At 38.9% G+C, this 16,705-nt stretch overlaps 3 protein-coding genes across 3 annotated transcripts; all 3 read right to left on the bottom strand.

Annotated features, from left to right (window-relative positions):
* Positions 1-2,876: 2,876 nt before the first annotated feature.
* LOC115828934 (protocadherin gamma-A3-like) lies at positions 2,877-5,363 on the bottom strand. Its single transcript, XM_030793035.1, has one exon. The coding sequence runs from the start codon at positions 5,361-5,363 to the stop codon at positions 2,877-2,879; it is 2,487 nt and encodes an 828-aa protein (XP_030648895.1).
* Positions 5,364-8,204: 2,841 nt separating this feature from the next.
* On the bottom strand, positions 8,205-10,637 carry LOC115828935 (protocadherin gamma-A3-like). The gene has a single exon (XM_030793036.1). It carries the CDS (start codon positions 10,635-10,637, stop codon positions 8,205-8,207), a length of 2,433 nt encoding a protein of 810 aa, XP_030648896.1.
* A 2,302-nt stretch (positions 10,638-12,939) lies between these two features.
* Positions 12,940-15,528, bottom strand: LOC115828936 (protocadherin gamma-A10-like). Its single transcript, XM_030793037.1, has 3 exons — positions 15,228-15,528; positions 13,183-13,943; positions 12,940-12,978 (listed from the first exon to the last, which is right to left on the bottom strand). The coding sequence occupies exons 1-3, from the start codon at positions 15,526-15,528 to the stop codon at positions 12,940-12,942; spliced, it is 1,101 nt and encodes a 366-aa protein (XP_030648897.1).
* Positions 15,529-16,705: the final 1,177 nt, after the last annotated feature.

A 16,705-nucleotide genomic window follows, 5' to 3' on the forward strand; every position in this document is an offset into this window, starting at 1 on the left:
CTGAATTTTCCTGCCTCGTATTGCGTATAGGTTTGGGGAGGACCTAAGGTACAACGATGTACAATTCTAAACGCAATGAACAGCGGCACTCAGGGTTGAAATAAAGTACTGCAGTACTCGAACAAAGAACTGGGTTAGAGTTTGTCTGAGAGGTAGCAAATATTTTAGGAGGTCCTTACAGCTTTTTTTAGGTTAATGTTATTTGAATATGGTTACTTATAAAGTGGTGAAATAAGAGACATTTCACTCTAAGGCAGTATTTGTTTGAACCAAACAGCACAGCAGCCCAAAAGAGTGTGTTGGCATAAGATGCCTTATTTAGTATGACACAGTATTCTATAGCAATCACTGAGAAAATGAGTTAATATGTGTAATGAATGTATCATCTATGAATTAGGATTTTTCATGGATCTTTGGAAATTTTCGGCTGGGCAGAGAAGAGGAGAACCAGTGGGGTCTTCATGGATTCTTTTGGAGGAAGCAATGTATTTATGAGGAGGAATTCACATAAATACTGAAAAGAAAGAGAGACTTTCAGGTTTCGTAACAGTGAGTGATAATGCTTCTTTTTCATAGGTATATGCAGCCTGAGATGCAAACAGCTTTTTGAATAAATGTCTGAAACAAACGTTTCTACTGTGGAAATCACTAAACCCTCAGTCTGTGTCACACAGCTTACAAAGAGCCACTAGCTTCCTCAAAACACCTATCCATTTCTAACACTACATTCTTCCTGATGATTAGATCATATGGATGCGTCCAGTTCTAACACTGTCAGCAACAGATAGTGCCCATGTTTAGCTTGTCTTTACACTTCAGCTGATGTAGGATTCATCCTTCCGATCCATGCTCATATGTAGTGTATGCAATGTTCAGTGCAAAAAGTTCTATTGAATGTTGGATTCTTGTCTGTTACGGGGCCAATGTTTAAGTTACAGAGTACTAGAGCATTTTAGTATTTTTTAAATCATTTTTGAGAGGGAAGAAGAAAGACTTAATACATTTGAGAGGGATGGAGATACTCAGAAAAGAATGTCTGATGGAATGTTTCCAGCATGTCGATGTGTGACACACTGTAACAGTAAGCGATTTGTAGGGCGAAGAGGGGGGATGCCGCCCCCTTTGTTAGCAAAATGACCAAAATGCGTCCCCCTTGGTAACCTGCCATCCCCCTATATTCTCTGTACAGTGGCGTCAGTGACCATTCAGCCATCCCCCTATTGGCCGACGGGCCACCCCCCTTGTTAAAAAATAACAAATCGCCGACTACACTATAAAATGTGGGTATAATCAAGCACAAATTCAATATAATATGTACAGTGTTGAGCTCTGAAAGACACATAACTGCCCATTTACTTTAAGTACACCTCAGAACAAAGTACAACAGTTAGGTAGATAAGCTTTTTGAACACATGAAGGTAGATAAAACTTTTGAACACATGATTTTCTTTTTAGAGAACTAAAGCCTATCACCTGTAATTCAGTATTCTGTGTTTGGAAAAAAAGATAAAGCTCCAAACATGTAATTTAACCAGCCTCTCAAGAAAAAGAACACACACACACACACACACAAAGAAAAGAAAAGAAAAGAAAAGAAAAGAAATGAAAAGAAAAGAAAAGAAAAACTCTATAGCTTGAATTCCCAAATAAAACACGTGATCATAAGGCCAAGCAACATAACTTATATTGATCAGGATCTTGTGTGATCTGGCCCCATACTATATTCCTTCATTAATTCCATGTTACTGCAATGAATAAAACATAACATCACCAAAATGAAAAAAAAGAATAAGAAAAAATCCACTAACGTAACAAATAAACAAATGTATTAATCAACCTAATCTGAGCTGTGTACTAGTATAAAGAACAATCTATGAGTAGCCATAGTTTCTAGGTTCGATATTACATATGTGTTGTGAGGTTCCTTCCATTATAAGAGAAATGCACTGTATGTAGGCAGTGACAGTAAGAATTTGCTCAATTGCTTTAACATAATATAACAGAATAAACTGTGAATAATCTATTTAAACTTTCAACAAATAGTAAAGCAAAGAGTTACTCACAGATTTTATAGCTGTGAGCAACGGTTCAGCCCCATGAACTTATCAAGTGTTTTCAGAACCATGGACAAGAACCAACACAGTAAGAGTGAGACCAGTATGCTTGCTACTTGTCCACTACTTCTAATCTGTGTTCACAGCCCTCTCTCTCTCTCTCTCTCTCTCTCTCTCTCTCTCTCTCGCTCTATCTCTGAAACACACACACACACACACACACACACACACAGAGTTAACATCAGACCTCAAAATGTGTTAAATATCAGTTATGCTATGGGACGATGCAGTAAATACAGCATAGAGAAACATTCATGCTCGCCATTGTGTATCAACAAACTGTACAAAAAATAACAAAATGTACAGGTGTTTAAAACTAATGTGGTCTAAGATACAGGGGAAAAAAGAAACAACAAAAGAACCTTGGATACCACATTAAATCATAAACCATAAGCAGTAACATTATTTCATCTTATTATAATGAAAAATACAAGGCTACAGCCTACAGTAACTAAGAATTTTTGCAGCTCTGTGTCTGTTACTTTGAGAACCAAAAAGCAAACAAATATGCAGATTGTAGAGACAACCAACAGACCACACCCTTTGATATCGCACAGTATTTCAAGGAAAACAGTCATACTACTGAGAAACTGAGATTTATAAAAATCCTCTTTCCTAATTGACATCTTAATACAGATCGCACAAGGGAGATAACTTGAGAGAATAAATAGGAGAGAACGCAGCTTCAGGACATAGTTCTCATTGAAGGCACAAATTTGTCCTGTTGCACTTCTTCAAGTTTCCAAAAACAAGCTGATAAGTTTAAAATATATATGAGGACATAGGACTGAACACAGTGACAGTGCAGTGAATGCAGGTAAAGGCCAAATAAGTCAAGACAGAGAAAGAATTTCTCACCTCTATAGACAGGTCAGCGTCCTCCTCCTGTTCTTTCTTTTCTCTCTGTACAGTTCCTGCACGACTCATATTCACCAGTGTGTTCTGACTGTAAGGCCTGACAAACTTGATGTCACTCATCCTGGAATCAGTTGTTCCACACATCTCATAATTATACACGCGCTGTAAAGTACCATCAGCATAAACGGGTGGGTAATATGGAATCACTGGTAGATTTGGTGCAGATTTATAAAATAACCTGTTCTGCCTCCATCTATAGATTTTGACTGAAATGATGGCAATTAGTGAGAAAATGAAGAGTACTGAAACCACAGCCAGAGCCAAAATCAAATAAAAAGTCAGGTTGTCACTGTATGTTGTGTCGTGGTTAAAGTTGGTGAACTCTGAGATGACCTCAGGGAAACTGTCGGCCACGGCAACATTGACAAAGACTGTAGCTGAACGAGAGGGTTGTCCATTATCTTCCACCACAACAGTGAGTCTGTGTTTCACAGCATCTTTATCAGTGACCTGACGCACTGTTCTGATTTCTCCATTCTGTGCTCCAACTTCAAACAGAGCCCTGTCTGTGGCTTTCTGTAGTTTATAGGAGAGCCAGGCATTCTGTCCAGAGTCCACATCGACAGCCACGACTTTAGTGACAAGGTAGCCAACATCTGCTGAACGAGGCACCATTTCAGCTACCACTGAGCTGCTTGTCTGCACAGGGTATAGAATCTGAGGTGCATTGTCGTTCTGGTCTTGGATGAAAATGTTCAGTGTTGTATTGCTGCTTAGAGGGGGTGATCCCCCATCTTGAGCTTTCACTTGTATTTTGAATGATTTTAGTTGTTCAAAATCAAATGATTTCACAGCATAAATGACTCCACTGTCTGAATTGATAGAGATATATGATGCTAAAGGGTCTCCATTTAAACTTCCTTCATCGATGAAATAAGATACTCTGGCATTTGGTCCCCAGTCAGCATCCTCAGCTTTAACAGAAGCGATAGAAACAGATGGAGAATTGTTCTCCAAGACGTATGCATTATAAGTTTTCTTTGCAAACTGTGGTGCATGGTCATTCACGTCTGATATTTTTAGAGTTACTATCCCCTTACTTGAAAGGGAAGGACTGCCCCCATCAACTGCAGTTATGGTTATATTATATTCTTGTGTCTGTTCTCGGTCAAGTGTTGAATCCGTCACGAGACTGTAGTCGTTCGTTAACGATGATACTATTTTGAATGGGAGGTCCCGATCTATAGAGCACGTGACCCTACCATTGTCGCCAGAGTCAAAATCTTGGACATTGATCATGGCAACAACTGTGCCAAGACCTGCGTCCTCGGGTAGAGCACTAGAAAATGACATAATAGTTATCTTGGGAGTGTTATCATTTACATCGATGACATCAATCAAAATTTCACTTGAATCAGTTAATCCCCCATGATCTTTTGCCGTTACTTTAATCTTAAATTGCTTGTTTTTTTCATAATCTATTTCTCCCGTGACGCTGACGTCACCTGATTCGGAATCGATAGCAAATAAAGCCTTTACAGCAGCACTTGGATCTTCGAAATAATACTGAATATTATGACTTGACTCATCAGCATCCGTCGCGCTCACTGTTGTGACAAGAGTACCTTTTATTACATTTTCAATTACAGATGTCTTGTAAGACGACTGGCTAAATACAGGAGCATTATCGTTAACATCAAGAACTAAAATGTGGATTTTAGCAGTTCCTGACCTTTGAGGTTTTCCACCGTCGACAGCAGTAAGCGTTAAGTAATGGTTCGTTTTCTTTTCTCGATCTAGAGCGGTTTGAAGAACCATCTCTACATTTTTACTGCCGTCGGCTCTACTTTGAATGTTTAGTTTAAAATGATCCGTTGGGTGCAGCATATACGTCTGGAGGGTATTTATACCGACATCTGGATCTATCGCACTCTCAAGAGAAAATCGCGCTCCCGGAAGAGCTAACTCGCTGATTTCTATTTCTTTTTCACCCCTTGGAAATACGGGACTGTTGTCGTTGATGTCGAGGATATCCACATTAACGCGAAAAAGCTCCATCGGGTTTTCTAATATCACATTAAAGCTGATACTGCAAGCCGATAGATCCCCACATAACTGCTCACGGTCTATTCTTTCTTTCACGATCAAATGCCCCTTCTTACTGTCTAGTCCAATATACTCGCTGTCGCCGGCAGTGAAAACTCGCGCTTTTCCCGAAACCAGTCTTTTCGGTTCAAGCCCAAGGTCCGTGCCAATGTTTCCAACAAAAGATCCTACAGTCATTTCCTCGGGAATAGTGTATCGGATTTGTCCCTCCACCAGATAAGCCGACAGTGTCAACGCCATGACGACGCACAATAGCCAGGTTTGAAAGAAGCCTTTTCTTCTCATCTTGATTCTTCAACTACTACCGAGTAAACTGAACAATACGACGTATACGACTGAGATATCCAGAAAAAAACACTTGAAATATAATTCTTTTAGCAGTTTGAACACTGTTTTAAAGAAACATCAAACAGAATTCATTGCGATCTGGTCCGCATTGTCGTCTACATATCCATGCCGAACGATTTCATTATACTGAATTTTAAAGTGTCTTATTACGTATAGGTTTGGGGAGGACCCAATGTGCAATCATGAATCATGCTAAACGCAATGAACAGCGGCACTCAGGGTTCAAATACAGTACTGCAGTAGTCGATCAAAGAACTGGACTAGAGTTTATATTAAGAGGTAGCAAATATTTTAGGAGGTCCTTAGAGGTCTGTTTAGGTTGATGCCATTTGAAAGTGGTTAATTACAAGGTGGTGAAATAGGCGACATTTCAGCGTAAGGCAGTATTTGTTTGAATCAAACTGCACAACAAGCCAAAAGAGCGTGTTGGGGTAAGATTCCCATAACACGGTATTCTATAGCAATCACTGAGCACATGAGTTCATATGTGTAATGAATGTATCATTTATAAACTAGGGTTTTTTATGGAACTTTATATATATATATATACACACACACACACACACACACACACACACATACATACATGCATACATACATACATATATATATATATATATATATATATATATATATATATATATATATATATATATATATATATATATATTTGTGTGTGTGTGTGTGTGTGTGTGTGTGTGACATACAGGTGTCTTGACAGTGAGTGATAGTGCTCATTTTTCTAATGTACATGCAGCTTGAGATGCAAACGGCTTTTTGAATAAGAGTCTGAAACAAACATCTCTGATGTCAAAAGTATTAAACCCTTCCTCTGTGTCCTGCAGCTTACAAAGAGTCACCAGCTTCCTCAAAACACTTATCCATTTCTAACACTACATTCTTCCTGATGATTAGATAATATGGATGCGTCCAGTTCTAACACTGTCAGCAACAGATAGTGCCCATGTTTAGCTTGTCTTTACCCTGCAGCTGATGTAGGATTCTTATTTTCATCTTTCTGATCCCTGCTCATCTGTACTGTATGCAATGTTCATTGAAAAAAGTTCTATTAAATGCTGAATTCAAGTCTATGATGATTAAAAAACGATTAAGTGTCAGAATACTAGAGCATTTTAGAATATTTGAAACCATTAATGAGAGGGAAGAAGAGAGAGATGCTACACACGAGAGGGACAAACAAACTCAGAAAAGAATGTCTGATGGAATATTTCCAGGATGTTGATGTGAGACACACTGTAATATATGGGTATAGCCACGCACCAGTGTAATATAATATGTATAGTGTTCAGCTTTAAAAGAGACATAATTGTCTATTTACTTTAAGTACACCTCTGAAAAAAGCACAACAATTGGGTAGATAAGCCTTTGGAATACGAAATTTTCCTTTTAGTGATCCGAATATCACTTGTTATTCAGTATTCTATGTTCAGAAAAAGATAAAGCTCCAAACATGTAATTTACCCATCCCCTCAAGAAAAAGAACGCAGGAAAGAAAAAAAATCCATAGCTTGAATTTCCAAATACAACATGTGATCATAGAGGCAAGTAACATAACTGATATTGATCAGGATCTTGTGTGATCTAGCCTCATACTGTCCCTCATTAATTCCATGTTACTGCAATGAATAAAACATGATATCGCCAAAATAAAAAAAATTAAAAATCCACTTACGTAACAGATAAACATATGTATTAATCGACCTAATCTGAATAGCATACTAGTGTGAAAAGCAGTCTGTGACCAGTCATAGTTTGTAGGATCTCTATTATATATGTATTGTGAGGTTCCTTCCATAACAAGAGAAATGTAATGTATGTAGGCAGGGACAGTATGAGTTTGCTCACTTCCTTCGACATATGATAACAGGATCAACTGTGAGTAATCCCTCTAAACTTTCATCCAATAGTAACGAAAATAATTACTCATGGCTGTTACAGCTGGGAGTGACGGTTCAGCACCATGAACTTATCAAGTGTTTTCAGAACCATGGACAAGAACCAACACAGTAAGGGTGAGAACAGTATGCTTGCTACTTGTCCACTACTTTCAATCTGTGTTCACAGTCTCTCCCCTCTCTCTCTCCCTCTCTGGGTAAAACACACATACACACACACACACACACACACACCAAGTTAAGGCAAAACCTTAAAATGTGTGAATTATTAGTTATGCTATGGGATGATGCAGTGAATGCAGTATAGAGAAACCGTGGCTAAATTCATGCTCTCTGTTGTGTGTCAACAAACCGTACAAAAAAAATACAAAGCTTACAGGTGTTTAAAGCAGACAAATACGGTCTAACATACTGGGAAAAAAAAATAAAACTAAAAAACAAACAAACATACAAACAAAAAAACCCCAACAACAACAAGAAAAAAACTTGCGTACCACATTACACCACAAATCAAAAGCAGTAACATTATCTCATCTCATCAAAAGAAAAAACAAGGCTACAGCCTACAGTAACTAAGAAATTTTACAGCTCTGTGTCTGATACTACAAGTACCAAAAAGCAAACAAATATGCAGATTGTAGAGGCAACCAATGGACCACACCCTTTGATATCACACATTATTTCAAGGAAAACAGTCATACTACTGAAAAACTGAGATGTATAAAAATCCGCTTTCCTAATTGAAGCATGACACAAGAGAGATACCTTGAGAGAATTAACAGAAGAGAAGACAGTTTCAGGACATAGTTCTCATTCATGTCCTGTTGTGCTTCTCCAAATTTGAAAGCACAAGTTGATCAGATTAAATTTCATATGAGGACATAGGACTGAACACAGTGACAGTACAGTGAATGCAGGTAAAAGCCAGGACAGTGAAAGAATTTCTCACCTCTAAGGAAAGATCAGCATCCTCCTCCTGTTCTGTCTTTTCTCTTTGTACAGTTCCTGCACGACTCATATTCACCAGTGTATTCTGACTGTAAGGCCTGACAAACTTGATGTCACTCATCCTGGAATCAGTTGTTCCACACATCTCATAATTATACACGCGCTGTAAAGTACCATCAGCATAGACTGGTGGGTAATATGGAATCACTGGTAGATTTGGTGCAGATTTATAAAATAACCTGTTCTGCCTCCATCTATAGATTTTGACTGAAATGATGGCAATTAGTGAGAAAATGAAGAGTACTGAAACCACAGCCAGAGCCATAATTAAATAAAAAGTCAGATTGTCACTGTATGTTGTGTCATGATTAAAGTTGGTGAACTCTGAGATGACCTCAGGGAAACTGTCGGCCACGGCAACATTGACAATGACTGTAGCTGAACGAGAGGGTTGTCCATTATCTTCCACCACAACAGTGAGTCTGTGTTTCACAGCATCTTTATCAGTGACCTGACGCACTGTTCTGATTTCTCCATTCTGTGCTCCAACTTCAAACAGAGCCCTGTCTGTGGCTTTCTGTAGTTTATAGGAGAGCCAGGCATTCTGTCCAGAGTCCACATCAACAGCCACAACTTTATTGACAAGGTAGCCAACATCTGCTGAACGAGGCACCATTTCAGCCACCACTGAGCTGCTTGTCTGCACAGGGTACAGAATCTGAGGTGCATTGTCGTTCTGGTCTTGGATGAAAATATTCAATGTTGTATTGCTGCTTAGAGGTGGTGAGCCCCCATCTTGAGCTTTCACTTGTATTTTGAATGATTTTAGTTGTTCAAAATCAAATGATTTCACAGCATAAATGACTCCACTGTCTGAATTGATAGAGATATATGATGCTAAAGGGTCTCCGTTTAAACTTCCATCATCAATGAAATAAGACACTCTAGCATTTGGTCCCCAGTCAGCATCCTCAGCTTTAACAGAAATGATAGAGACAGATGGAGAATTGTTCTCCAAGACGTATGCATCATAAGTTTTCTTTTCAAACTGTGGTGCATGGTCATTCACGTCTGATATTTTTAGAGTTATTATCTCCTTACTTGAAAGGGAAGGACTGCCCCCATCCACTGCAGTTATGGTTATATTATATTCTTGTATCTGTTCTCTGTCAAGTGTTGAATCCGTCACGAGACTGTAGTCGTTCGTTAACGACGATACTATTTTGAACGGAAGGTCCCGATCTATAGAGCACATGACCCTACCGTTGTCGCCAGAGTCAAAATCTTGGATATTGATCATGGCGACAACTGTGCCAAGACCTGCGTCCTCAGGTAGAGCACTAGAAAACGACATAATAGTTATCTTGGGAGTGTTATCATTTACATCCGTGACATCAATCAAAATCTCACTTGAATCAATTAATCCTCCATGATCTTTTGCAGTTACTTTAATCTTAAACTGTTTGTGTTTTTCATAATCTATTTCTCCCGTTACTCTGACCTCACCCGATTCAGAATCGATAGCAAATAAAGCTTTTACAGCAGCGCTTGGATCTTCAAAATAATACTGAATATTATGACTTGACTCATCAGCATCCGTCGCGCTAACTGTTGTGACAAGGGTACCTTTTATTGCATTTTCAATAACAGATGTCTTGTAAGACGACTGGCTAAATACAGGAGCATTATCATTTGCATCAAGAACTAAAATATGTATTTTAGCAGTTCCTGATCTTTGAGGCTTTCCACCGTCGACAGCAGTAAGCGTTAAGTAATGGTTCGTTTTCTTTTCTCGATCTAGAGCGGTTTGAAGAACCATCTCTACATTTTTACTGCCGTCGGCTCTACTTTGAATGTTTAGTTTAAAATGATCCGTTGGGTGCAGCATATACGTCTGGAGGGTATTTATACCGACATCTGGATCTATCGCACTGTCAAGAGAAAATCGCGCTCCCGGCAGGGCTGCCTCGCTGATTTCTATTTCTTTTTCACCCCTTGGAAATACGGGGCTGTTGTCGTTGATGTCGAGGATATCCACGTTAATGCGAAAAAGCTCCATTGGGTTCTCTAATATCACATTAAAGCTGATACTACAAGCCGATAGATCCCCACATAACTGTTCACGGTCTATTCTTTCTTTCACGATTAAATGCCCCTTCTCACTGTCTAGTCCAATATACTCGCTGCCGCCAGCAGTGAAAACCCGTGCTTTTCCCGAAACCAGTCTTTTCGGTTGAAGCCCAAGGTCCGTGCCAATGTTTCCAACAAAAGATCCTACAGTCATTTCCTCGGGAATAGTGTATCGGATCTGTCCCTCCACCAGATGAGCCGACAGCCTCAACGCCATGACGACGCACAATGGCCATGTTTGAAAGAAGCCTTTTCTTCTCATCCTGATTCTTCAACTACGTACCGAAATAAACTGGATAAGTATACGACTCATATATCCAGAATATTAAAAAAACGCATGAATTGAAATTCTTTTAGCAGTTTGAACACTGTTTTAAAGAAACATCAAACAGAATTCATTGCGATCTGGTCCGCATTGTTGTGTACATCTCTATGCCGAACGATTTCATTATACTGAATTCTCAAATGTCGTATTACGTATAGGTTTGGGGAGGACCTAAGCTACAACGATGAACCATGATAAACGCAATGAACAGCGGCACTCAGGGTTCAAATACAGTACTGCAGTACTCGATCAAAGAACTGGACTTGAGTTTATCTAAGAGGTAGCAAGGTCTGTTTAGGTTAATGCCACCTGAAAGTGGTAAATTATATATATATATATATATATATATATATATAATATATATATATATATATATATATATATATATAATTGAATATATAATAATATTTTTATTGAATGTCTCATATATATATGAGACATTCAGGTTTCTTGACAGTGAGTGATAATGCTCATTTTTCCATTTTTCTAATGTGCATGCAGCCTGAGATGCAAACAATAAAAATCTGAAACAAGCACCTATGTGTGCTGCCGCTCACAAAGAGCCACCAGCTTCCTCAAAACACCTATCCATTTCTAACACTTGATTCTTCCTGATGATTAGATCATGCGGACGTGTGCGGTTCTAACCCCGTAAGCATCAGATAGTATCCATGTTTAGCATGTCTTTACACTTCAGCTGATGTAGGATTCTTATTTTCATACTTCTGTTCCCTGCTCATGTGTACTGTATGCAATGTTCAGTGAAAAAAGTTCTACTGAATGCTGAATTCAAGTCTATGATGGGGCAAATGATTAAGTGTCAGAATACTAGAACATTTTAGAATATTTTTAACCATTTTGAGAGGGAAGAAGAGAGAGATTCTACATACAAGAGGCACAAACATAATCAGAAAAGAATGTCTGATGGAATGTTTCCAGCATGTTGATGTGAGACACACTGTAATATATGGGTAGAACCACGCAACAATTCAATATAATATGTGTAGTGTTCTGCTAAAAAAGAGACATAATTGTCTATTTACTATAAGTACATGTCAGAACAAAGTAGAATAGTCAGGTAGATAAGCCTTTTGAACACATGATCTTTTTACTGAACCAGAACACATCACTTGTTATTCAGTATTCTGTGTTCAGAAAAAGATAAAGCTCCAAACATGGAATTTACCCATCACCCCAAGAAACAGAGAGCACAAGAGGAAAAAAAAGAAAAAAAAAAGCTTGAATTCCCAAATAAAGAATCACGTGATCATGAAGCCAAGCAACATAGCTGATACTGGTCAGGATCTTGTGCGTTCTAGCTTCACACTATATTTCTTCATTAATTCCATGTTACTGTAATGAATAAAACATGACATAACAACAACAACAACAACAACAACAAAAATACACCAATGTAACAGATAAACATATGTATTAATCAACCTAATCTGAATAGCATACTGGTGTGGAGAGCACTCTGTGACCAGTCATAGTTTCTAGGTTCTGTATTATATATGAGTTGTGAGGTTCCTTTCATAATAACTATCAAGTGTTTTCAGAACCATGGACAAGAACCAACACAGTAAGAGTGAGACCAGTATGCTTGCTACTTGTCCACAACTTTTAATCTGTGTTCACAGCCCTCTCTCTCTCTCTCTCTCTAAAACACACACAAGTGCACACACAAATACACACACACACACACACACACACACACACGCACACAGAGTTAATGCAAAACCTCAAAATGTGTGAATTATTAGTTATGCTATGGGATGATGCAGTAAATGCAGTATAAAGGAAAAAGTGGCTAAATTCATGCTCTCTGTTGTGTGTCAAAAAAACGTACAAAAAAATACAAAATTTACGGGTGTTTAAGACAAATAGGGTCTAACATACAAGAAAGAGAAAAAACCTAATAGAACTAAAAAAATAAAACTAAAAACTTGCGTACCACATTACAATATAAACCAAATGCAGTAACATTATTTCATTTCATCATAATGAGAAACAAGACTACAACCTACAGTAACAAAGACTTTTTGCAGATCTGTGTCTGTTACTTTGAGAACCAAAAATAAACAAATACGTAGATTGTAGAGACAACCAACAGACCACACCCTTTGATATCGCACAGTATTTCAGGAAAACAGTCACACAACTGAGAGACAAAGATGGGGAAAAATCCTCTTCCCTATTTGACATCTAAACGGTGACTGCACAAGAGAGATACCTGGAGAGAATCAACTGGGGAGAACGCAGCCTCAGGAGATAATTCTCATTTATGGCACACATCTCTCCCGTTTAGCTTCTCCAAGATTCAAAACACAAGCCGATCAGATTAAAATACATATGAGGACATAGGACTGAACACAGTGACAGTGCAGCGAATGCAGGTAAAGGCCAAATAAGTCAAGACAGAGACAGAATTTCTCACCTCTAAGGACAGATCATCCTCCTCCTCCTGTTCTTTCTTTTTTCTCTGTACAGTTCCTGCACGACTCATATTCACCAGTGTGTTCTGACTGTAAGGCCTGACAAACTTGATGTCACTCATCCTGGAATCAGTTGTTCCACACATCTCATAATTATACACGCGCTGTAAAGTACCATCGGCATAGACTGGTGGGTAATATGGAATCACTGGTAGATTTGGTGCAGATTTATAAAATAACCTGTTCTGCCTCCATCTGTAGATTTTGACTGAAATGATGGCAATTAGTGAGAAAATGAAGAGTACTGAAACCACAGCCAGAGCCAAAATCAAATAAAAAGTCAGGTTGTCACTGTATGTTGTGTCATGGTTAAAGTTGGTGAACTCTGAGATGACCTCAGGGAAACTGTCGGCCACGGCAACATTGACAATGACTGTAGCTGAACGAGAGGGTTGTCCATTATCTTCCACCACAACAGTGAGTCTGTGTTTCACAGCATCTTTATCAGTGACCTGACGCACTGTTCTGATTTCTCCATTCTGTGCTCCAACTTCAAACAGAGCCCTGTCTGTGGCTTTCTGTAGTTTATAGGAGAGCCAGGCATTCTGTCCAGAGTCCACATCAACAGCCACAACTTTAGTGACAAGGTAGCCAACATCTGCTGAACGAGGCACCATTTCAGCTACCACTGAGCTGCTTGTCTGCACAGGGTATAGAATCTGAGGTGCATTGTCGTTCTGGTCTTGGATGAAAATGTTCAGTGTTGTATTGCTGCTTAGAGATGGTGAGCCCCCGTCTTGAGCTTTCACTTGTATTTTGAATGATTTTAATTGTTCAAAATCAAATGATTTCACAGCATAAATGACTCCACTGTCTGAATTTATTGATATATATGAAGTCAGAGGGTATCCATTTAAATCTCCATCAGCAATGAAATAAGACACTCTAGCATTGGGTCCCCAGTCAGCATCCTCAGCTTTAACTGAAATGATAGAAACAGACGGGGAATTGTTCTCTGGAACATATGCGTTATAGGTTTGCTGTTGGAACTGTGGTGCATGGTCATTCACGTCAGATATTTTTAAAGTTAGTATCTCTTTACTTGAAAGGGATGGGCTGCCTCTATCAACTGCAGTTATTGTTATATTATATTCTTGTGTCTGTTCTCTGTCCATTGTTGAAGCAGTCACGAGATTGTAGTCATTAGATACAGACGATTCTATTTTGAACGGGAGGTCCCGATCTATAGAGCACGTGACCCTGCCATTGTCGCCAGAGTCAAGATCTTGGACATTGATCATGGCAACAACTGTGCCAAGACCTGCATCTTCTGGTAGCGCAGTGGAAAATGACATAATATTTATTTTGGGTATGTTATCATTTACGTCGATAACTTCAATCAGAATTTCACTCGAATCAGTTAATCCTCCATGATCTTTAGCAATGACTTTAATCTTGAATTGTTTGTGTTTCTCATAATCTATTTCTCCCATGACGCTGACCTCGCCCGATTCAGAATCGATAATAAATAAAGCTTGTACAGTAGCGCTCGGACGTTCAAAATAATACTGAATATTATGACTTGACTCATCCGCGTCCGTTGCGGTAACTGTTGTGACAAGAGTACCCTTCGCAGCATTTTCAGAAACAGATGTTTTGTAAGACGACTGGCTAAATACAGGGGCATTATCGTTAGCATCAAGAACTAAGACATGTATTTTTACAGTTCCTGATCTCTGAGGTTTTCCACCGTCGACAGCGGTAAGCGTTAAGTAATGGTTCGTTTTCTTTTCTCGGTCGAGAGAGGTTTGAAGAACCATCTTTACATTTTTACTGCCATCTGCTCTGCTTTGAATGTTTAGATTAAAATGATCCGTTGGATGCAGAGTATATTTCTGCAAAGTGTTTATACCGACATCTGGATCTATTGCACTCTCAAGAGAAAATAGCGCTCCCGGAATGGCTAACTCGCTGATTTCTATTTCTATTTCACTCCTTGGAAATACGGGGCTGTTGTCGTTGATGTCCAGTATATCCACATTAATGCGAAAAAGCTCCATCGGGTTTTCTAATATCACATTAAAGCTGATACTGCAAGCCGATAGATCCCCACATAACTGTTCACGATCTATTCTTTCTTTCACGATTAAATGCCCCTTCTCACTGTCCAGTCCAATATACTCGCTGCCGCCAGCAGTGAAAACGCGTGCTTTTCCCGAAACCAGTCTTTTCGGTTCAAGCCCAAGGTCCGTGCCAATGTTTCCAACAAAGGATCCTACAGTCATTTCCTCAGGGATAGAGTAACGGATCTGTCCCGTCGCCACATGAGTCGACAGTATCAACGCCATGACGATGAACAATGGCCATATTTGAATCAAGCCTTTTCTTCTCATTTTGATGGTTCAACGACGTACCCAGTAAACTGAATAAACAAACGACCCAGATGTCCAAGAAAAGCAAACGAAATGGAATTCTTGAGCTGTTAGAACACTGATTTGATGACAGATGGAGTTGAATTCCTTTTGCGTCTCTTGTTAGTTTAGACTACATATTCATGTGGAACCTTTTCATGATAATAAATTTTCATGCCTGCTATTGCGTATGGGTTTGGGGAGGACCCAAGGTACAACGCTGATCCATGCTAAACGCAATGAACAGCGCCACTCAGGGTTCAAATACAGTACTGCAGTGGTCGATCAAAGAATAAGAAAAGATGTTTCTTTCTTTCTTTCTTTCTTTCTTTCTTTCTTTTTTCTTAATTGTAAGCAAGTGCCAGATATTTTATCAGACCGTTATAGGCTTGCTTAAATTAATCTGAGTTCCAAAAGATGAATTGTGAAATGGTTCAATAATAGACATTTCACTCTATGGCAATACACGTTTGAACAAAACAAGAGAATGAGCTGCATGACTTAATGAGAACGTTAGTTAAGGTTTCAGATTTTGTCAAAGTATAACCCATTGCAATAACAGGCATATGCATTTATACATGTTATGAATGTATCATTTATGAACTAGGCCTTTATTGGATCTTGGCAGATATTGAGCAGGGAATAGGAGAAGAGAACTGATTCAGTCGGCATGGACTCCGTTGCAGAAAGTCATCCATTTGTGAAGATGCATTTATGGAAATGATCACAATGATAATGAGATAACTTCAGGTTTCTGGAGAGTGATGGATAGTACATGCCTTATATAAAAACCAACTTTGTCAAACAGAAATGTGAAACAAAAGCAACGAGTGCAGAAAGCAATGTCTTGTAGCTTGCACAGAGTCAACACCTTCCCCGACATGCGTTTCCGTGTCTAATGCTTGACTGTTCTTGCTAATGAGATCTTGTTGAATTCATGTCTATGATGGGGCTTGTGATTAGGTTACAGAATATTAGAGCATTTTAGTACATTTTACAGCATGTATGAGAGGGAAAAAAGAGAGAGATAAGACATGTGAGAGGGACAAACATACTCAGAAGAGCATGTCTGATGGAATGTTATCAGAATGTTGATGTGTGACGCACTGCAATA

The sequence above is a fragment of the Chanos chanos genome, chromosome 15, assembly GCF_902362185.1.
Source record: "Chanos chanos chromosome 15, fChaCha1.1, whole genome shotgun sequence".
Lineage (NCBI taxonomy): Eukaryota > Metazoa > Chordata > Actinopteri > Gonorynchiformes > Chanidae > Chanos > Chanos chanos.